This window comes from Sarcophilus harrisii, chromosome 3 (genome assembly GCF_902635505.1).
Source record: "Sarcophilus harrisii chromosome 3, mSarHar1.11, whole genome shotgun sequence".
NCBI lineage: Eukaryota > Metazoa > Chordata > Mammalia > Dasyuromorphia > Dasyuridae > Sarcophilus > Sarcophilus harrisii.
The window spans coordinates 122,844,022-122,850,940 of record NC_045428.1 but is presented as its reverse complement, the minus strand read 5'-3'; the positions used below and the strand labels follow the sequence as shown (position 1 = coordinate 122,850,940).

General features: G+C 42.0%; 1 protein-coding gene across 1 annotated transcript; it reads left to right on the top strand.

Moving 5' to 3' along the window:
* The first annotated feature begins 475 nt into the window (after window positions 1-475).
* Window positions 476-6,655, top strand: SPRY2 (sprouty RTK signaling antagonist 2). Its single transcript, XM_003765828.4, has 2 exons — window positions 476-1,135; window positions 4,815-6,655. The coding sequence occupies exon 2, from the start codon at window positions 4,866-4,868 to the stop codon at window positions 5,814-5,816; it is 951 nt and encodes a 316-aa protein (XP_003765876.1). The 5' UTR covers window positions 476-1,135; window positions 4,815-4,865; the 3' UTR covers window positions 5,817-6,655.
* The last annotated feature ends 264 nt before the right edge of the window (window positions 6,656-6,919 follow it).

Here is a 6,919-nt window from a genome sequence, read left to right as displayed (position 1 = left end):
CAGCCCTTCCCTCGTTCACTCGCTCAGTGCAGTTGCCCTTTTGAATGCCTCCTGCGGCTCGGAGCGCTGGCAGGGCTCTGGGAGTATGAGTGAATGTAGCCCCGCAGAGCCAATGAGCTGGGACCGGATGCGATATATCCTCTGGGACAACAACTGCTCTGTTCCTCCTCAGATCCACATGACGCCATTTACTGCTGCTGCTTTTGCAGAGATCCCTACCTCCTCCGGAAAGAAAAGAGAGCAGAAAAACGCTGAGCCCCCCCAGCCCAGACCTCAAATCCTCCTCCTCCTCCTCCTCCTCCTCCTCCTCTTCCTCCTCCTACTCCTTCTTCTCCTCCTTCTTCTCCTTCTCTTCCTCCTCCTCCTCTTCCACTCCATCTACCTCTACTCCCCCTCCTCGCCTTCCTCCTCCTCCTCCTCCTCCTCCTCGCCTTCCTCCTTCTCCTCCTCCTCGCCCTCCTCCTCTCCTCCTCCTCCTCCTCCTCCTCCTCCTACTCCAAACACACAACAACAACCACCGCCACAAACTCGCTGCTGCTCCTCCGAAACGCCCAGATTGCAAACCACAGAGCTGCCTGCAACAGAGAGAGGGAGAAAAGGAGAGAGGGAAAAGGAGGAGGAAGCAAAAGAGCGGAGAGCAGCTGCAGCCAGCTTTCACAGGCAGAAACGACTGCACATTGCACAGGCTGTGTCTGCCAGAAGGAGGTCGATACGAAACTTGGGGATTTTGCTTAACTTCATTTTCAGGTCGTTTTCTTGTACGGTTCTATCGTCTCGCCAGAACTACAAAGTAACTCGGTGTTGGCGATTCGGCCTTCTGTTCATTGAGAAAAAAAAAAAAGAGGAAATACTCCTTGTGTTTTTCTTCTTTTAGGAAGAGAGGGGAAAACGAAAAAGAAGGAAAAAAATACCTTTCGCCCTTAACCCGGAGTGTTTTTACTTAATTGAATCTATCGGAGGTTTCTTCGCTTTGGATTTTCTTTTCATTTCTATTTTTTCCCCTTCTGATGGCTTGCAAGTTGGACTGAAGCAGAGTTTGGAAAGCAAAAGTTTGTTTTAGGGCTGGATTTATTTGCAAACCACAGGAAGAAGAAAATACAAGGGAGAGAGGGGTTGGTGCAGAGCCGCGATCACGGTGAGATACTTTATGCCGCTTTCCTCCCAACCCCCACTCGTATCCCCCTCCTGGCCCCGGCTAACTTTAGCCATTTATTCCAGGAAACATGAAGTAGGTGTAGGTAAACCTGAAGCTTTAAATCTATTCCCCCACATCCATTCCTTTTCTTTCCATCTAGCAGGTTCCCCCAGGGAAGTAATAGAAAATTGGCTCCACTCGAGGTTTTTTTTTTTTTGGGGGGGGGGGGGAGTTGGAGGGGACTGTTTTTGCACGTACTTCCTAGCGGCTTGCTTTTTGCTCTCGGGAACCCCACGTTCTACAGAGAATTCCAATCGCTGCCAAATCGACTTTTGGGCCTGGGAGCCCCCAACCTTAGCTATTCCGTGCCTGGGGGGTGGGGGTGGGGGACGCGATGCACGGTTTAGGCGGCGGAAATCTTACACTTCACGTTTAGGCTTTTACTGAGACAAATGTCGGCTCACTTGCTGCGAGTTTAATGAACTCGTGTCACACACACTCATGTCACAAACACACAAACCCCCCAAACTAGAAAACACTTCATTGTGTTTCACAGGTCACGGAGCTAAACGCCCAGATTTATATAACCTGTTCCTCATCTTTGAGGAAAGGAAATTCCTGCTAGATCCTCTTGAAGGCATTGACTAGCTTCCAGGGTGATTTATTTTCTTCAGTTTACATTCTTTGCGTGGGTAATCATATACAACCTACATTAAAATGCTAACGTGGGTAACCGGGGGAAGGTTCCCTCTTATCTTTTGCTCCGAATGTAACTAGATAGCAATACTTGATAGGCAAACCCGGTTTTTTGTGTTGAAGGATTACTGTGTTGGTCTGCAATTCGGAAGTATGCTCCTTTCCCCTACCACCAACACCGCCACCCCCACTCCTGTATGGTCGAATATAGGTCATCTTTTTTTTTTTTAAACTTCGACCCACCTTCTAGCACCGGAAGAAAGTAATCAAGAGCTCTAGATCATTTTCCATTTCCATTCTCTGGTCAGTTGTTGATAAAAGAGGCCAGTTTGGGGTTTGGGTATATTTTTAGCCTCTTAAAGTCTACTTTTGGTTGAAAAAAAGAACATATCGGAAACTTTTGGGGTGTTTTCTCCCTGAAGGTTGGTTGTGTGTCAGTTTTGTGCCCCACCCCAGTGGTGAAATCCTTTCCCCCTAATCCACAGTCTGATCACACACTCAACTCTTAAAGGGGGTTTCAAAGCACTTTCAAAGGGGGGGGTGTGTGGAGGAGGTACTGGATTGTGGGGTGGAGAAGGGGGGTTGAGATATACAGGCAGCCGGGAAAGAGCCAAACATAAATTTTCTGACTAGAATGTTTTCCCTTAGTAAAGGCTTTTCCTTTACAATCTACCTGATAGTCGCTAGATGCAATTTTACCTTTGCAGGCAGAAAGCTTTGCGCCTGTAAAGAGACCACATTACCGGTCTGTGTTCTCTACTAAACTACCTCCACTACCACCAATGACTCTCCCCCACCCCCTCTCCTCATCGCGCCCCAGCAACTTCATTTCTGCTAGTCCATTAATGTATGGATTGAGGTTTTGCTTTTGAAATGAAATCAATTTTTTTAAAAGTGTTTCGAGTCCTATTGTTGCTCTAGAACACATTAAATGCTTACTATGTGCCAAGTACTGTGCTAAACGCTGGCGATACGAAGAGAGGATATATCGATATATCTATAAATATGTGTATACGGATAGATATACACATAAATACCACAAACACAGGGACATCACAGCTCAAGATAATAAAATAGATGGAAGAGGGGAAACTGAGTTGAATTTATTAGGGAAATACTGTCAATATAAGTTTTCAGAAGGTTGACTTGTCAGGTCAAATGACTTGAATAGTGAGATTTATTTCCCTTGATGTATTTAAATTCCGAGATAATTTGCTTAAATTCTGTGTCATGTTGTAATCTATACACAAAATAGAGAAATCTGTGATTAGAAAGGGAGGGAGGGAGAGAGAGAGAGAGAGCTCCAGAGGCTATGTAGATAGTCAGGCATGCTGTTCCGGTTGCCTAGAAGGGCGAAGGACCTGAAATGCATTCAAGGGAAGTTCTCTGAATGAGGAAAGTATTGGAAGACGTTTTACTTAAACCAAAGACTGTAGGGAAAACTCCTGGCATCTGTGGGGGTGAGGGGTAGGGAGGCGGGGGCAGAGCCGAGGTAAAAGGAAGTGTGGTCTTGCGTTTCGTGACAAATCGACTTTAGAAGTGCCCCCGCCCTCCTCTTCCCCTCCCCCTACACCCCGGGATGTTGCCTGTCTATCTAGAAGTTGTCTGCATTTGTGAGCCAGCTTGTCGCATTTGCAGCGTCAGTCAGCCCTGAGAAAAGTCCCAGGGGTTGCCGCTGGGTCCCACCTGCTGGGTACGTTGTTTTGGGCAAAGATGAAGCTGATAAAAGGAATGGAAGAAAAGAGCAATGCTGTCTTTTTTTCTCCCTGCTTTTTTGTTGTTTAAGGTGAGGAGATCCAGTTCCCAGATCAGCATTGTTAAGGATTTAGAGGTGTATGTCACCTGCATGGTTCAAACAGGTTTCCTCTTTTCTAAAGGGCAAAGGCCAGTTTGGTTTTTTTTTTTCTTTTAAAAAAATAGCATTTTCATCCAAATTTGGAAAAAGGTGGAGGTATTGTAACTTAATCTTACGCAAAGGTCTTGAAGTTTTAAGAAATTAGAATGCTAAATTCACATTACTTTCTCTTTAAAAGTAGAGTGAGTTTGAGTCACAGTAATGTTAATTTGTGTGGCTATTTGTATTTTTATGTAAATAAGCAAATTTAAGAAGATTCCAAAGTAAGCAAATTAGAGATTTTGCCTTAATCTGGAAAAGACCATAGGTTTGAAAATCAACTTTTTACTTGAAATACGGAATAACAGTTCTTCCCCATATGCATTTCTATCATTCTGCAAAATACATGACTTTTGGTGCTTTCCCCCCCTATAGTATGAGATTGTGACTTGTGTGAAGCTTTCAGTTAATATGATTTTCATTGATATGCCCTTCAATAATCAACTTTAGAATGATAATAAACAGTTTTGTTTATTAATTTTCTCATTTTATAACTATAGAAAACTAAGATAATATATTTTCTGAGATAAAAAGTTTGCTCAATACCAACTTAGAATATTACAAATTCTTCATAGATGACCCTATTTTACAATATTTGAAATGTTATAGAAGATATTTAAAGGTAAAGAGCTTTGAGATTTCCTGGATTATATTTATTGAATGATGTTTAAAAGCAGAATTGCAGTTCAGCTGCCAAGCATGAGAACTCTTTTAGTTTTAAAAAGCTTTAGACTCATTTTGGTGTTTAGACTTATTCCAAATGTTGGCTTAAAATATTTAGAAACCTCATTTTCCTGTACTTCAGTGTTTTCCTGGAAACATTAGTTTAAGTAAAAATTTGCTGTTTTATGTTATCTGTCATATAAAGAATTTATTACATTATTTTTCCTTTAAAATCAGGGATTCTAAAAAAGTCAAGGTTATTTTAAAATTTCTTTTCATATTTATATTAAGCCCTTGGTACAATGACTAGTTTTCCTATTCCAAATAGCATTTTCTTGAATAAGAGCCTGTGGAGTAAAGACTTATTCAGGTAGTTGAAGAGTTAATCGTGTGTCATAGTGAACCATTTTCTCTTTGTTCCTGCAGGAGTTCAGATGTGTTCTAAGCCTGCTGGAGTGATCACCCTTCAGAATCCTGATGGAGACAAGAGCTCAGAATGGCAGTGGGTCCCAGCCCTTGTTACAGGCTCCCCGTGACAGTGGCAGGCAGCATGGGGAGCCTGACCTGAGAGATGCTCTCACACAGCAGGTTCACGTGTTGTCACTGGACCAGATTAGGGCCATCCGAAACACAAATGAATATACTGAGGGACCTACAGTAGCTCCAAGACCTGGGGTCAAACCTGCCCCTCGACCCACCACTCAACACAAAAATGAAAGACTCCACGGATTAACTGAGCACCGTCAGTTTAGCCGGGTCCAGCATTCACAGACACATTCTTTTGTTCGAGCACCTCTGTCTCGATCCATTAGCACTGTGAGCACAGGATCCAGAAGCAGTACAAGGACAAGTACCAGTAGCAATTCCTCCGAACAAAGACTTTTAGGATCATCCTTTTCTTCTTCAGGGCTAGTTGCTGATGGGATAATCCGGGTGCAGCCCAAATCTGAGCTCAAGCCAGGTGAACTGAAGCCCTTGAGCAAGGAAGACTTGGGTCTGCATGCTTACAGGTGTGAGGATTGTGGGAAGTGTAAGTGTAAGGAGTGCACCTATCCAAGGCCTCTGCCATCAGACTGGATCTGTGACAAACAGTGTCTTTGCTCAGCTCAGAACGTGATTGATTATGGGACTTGTGTATGCTGTGTGAAAGGCCTCTTCTATCACTGCTCCAATGATGATGAGGATAACTGTGCTGACAACCCCTGCTCTTGCAGTCAGTCTCATTGCTGTACTCGGTGGTCTGCCATGGGGGTCATGTCTCTCTTTCTGCCTTGTTTGTGGTGTTACCTTCCAGCCAAGGGTTGCCTTAAGTTGTGCCAGGGGTGTTATGATCGAGTTAACAGGCCTGGGTGCCGCTGTAAAAACTCAAATACAGTTTGCTGCAGGGTTCCCAGTGTCCCACCTAGGAACTTTGAAAAACCAACATAGCATCATTAATCAGGAATACAGCAGTAATAATAAGAATTCTCTCTCTACTTCTCTTTTTCTGTCTGTCTTTTTCTCTCTCTCTCTTTTTCTCTGTCTCTTTTAACACATATGCAACCAACTAAACAGTTATAATCTTGGCACTGTTAGTAAGGGTTGGGATATACTTTGCTGTTTGCAGTGAAATGCTTTTTTTGTGCGTGTGCCATCTTAACTGATAGGCTTGTTAGAACACAGCTAATGGAGCTCAAAATATGGGATACAGAACTTGGTGACCCACATATTGCATAAGCTAAAGCAACACAGACACTCCTAGGCAACTTTATCATTTGTGAATAGTACTTGCAAAGTTTGTAAATTAGCAAATGACTCCTTTTTCCATTGTTTTCTGCCAGAGATAATGTGCTATATTTTTGTATATACAATAATATTTGCAACTGTGAAAAAACAAGTTGTGCCATAATGCATGGCACAGTCACAAAATATTATACTAATATGTTGTACATTCGGAAGAATGTGAATCAATCAGTATGTTTTTAGATTGTATTTTGCCTTACAGAAAACCTTTATTGCAAGACTCTGATTTCCCTTTGGACTTCATGTATATTGTACAGTTACAGTAAAATTCAGCCTTTATTTTCTAATTTTTTTCAACATATTGTTTAGTGTAAAGAATATTTATTTGAAGTTTTATTATTTTATAAAGAAGAAGAATATTTATTTTAAGAGGCATCTTACAAATTTCACCCCTTTTATGAGGACGTGATAGTTGCTGCAAGTAAGGGGTTACAGATGCATATGTTCAATATAAAATAGAAAATATATTAACGTTTGAAATTAAACTGGGCTGTTTGTCTTCTTTTCCCTATGTTTCTGTGAGATTAAAAATCTGACTCTTACATTACTTACCAATTTTTTAAAAAAGCATTTTTTCACAATTTATTTTTAGCATATGACCAGGCCATCACTATTAAAGGGAAATAGATAATGAACCAGCTTACCTTGGTGACTAGCAAAACAACTCTCTTTGTGATGGGAGTCAATGTTGTACGTCATTATTTATGTTCTAGTCACTTCACTGGATTTAAAGTAGACTTTCAAATAGT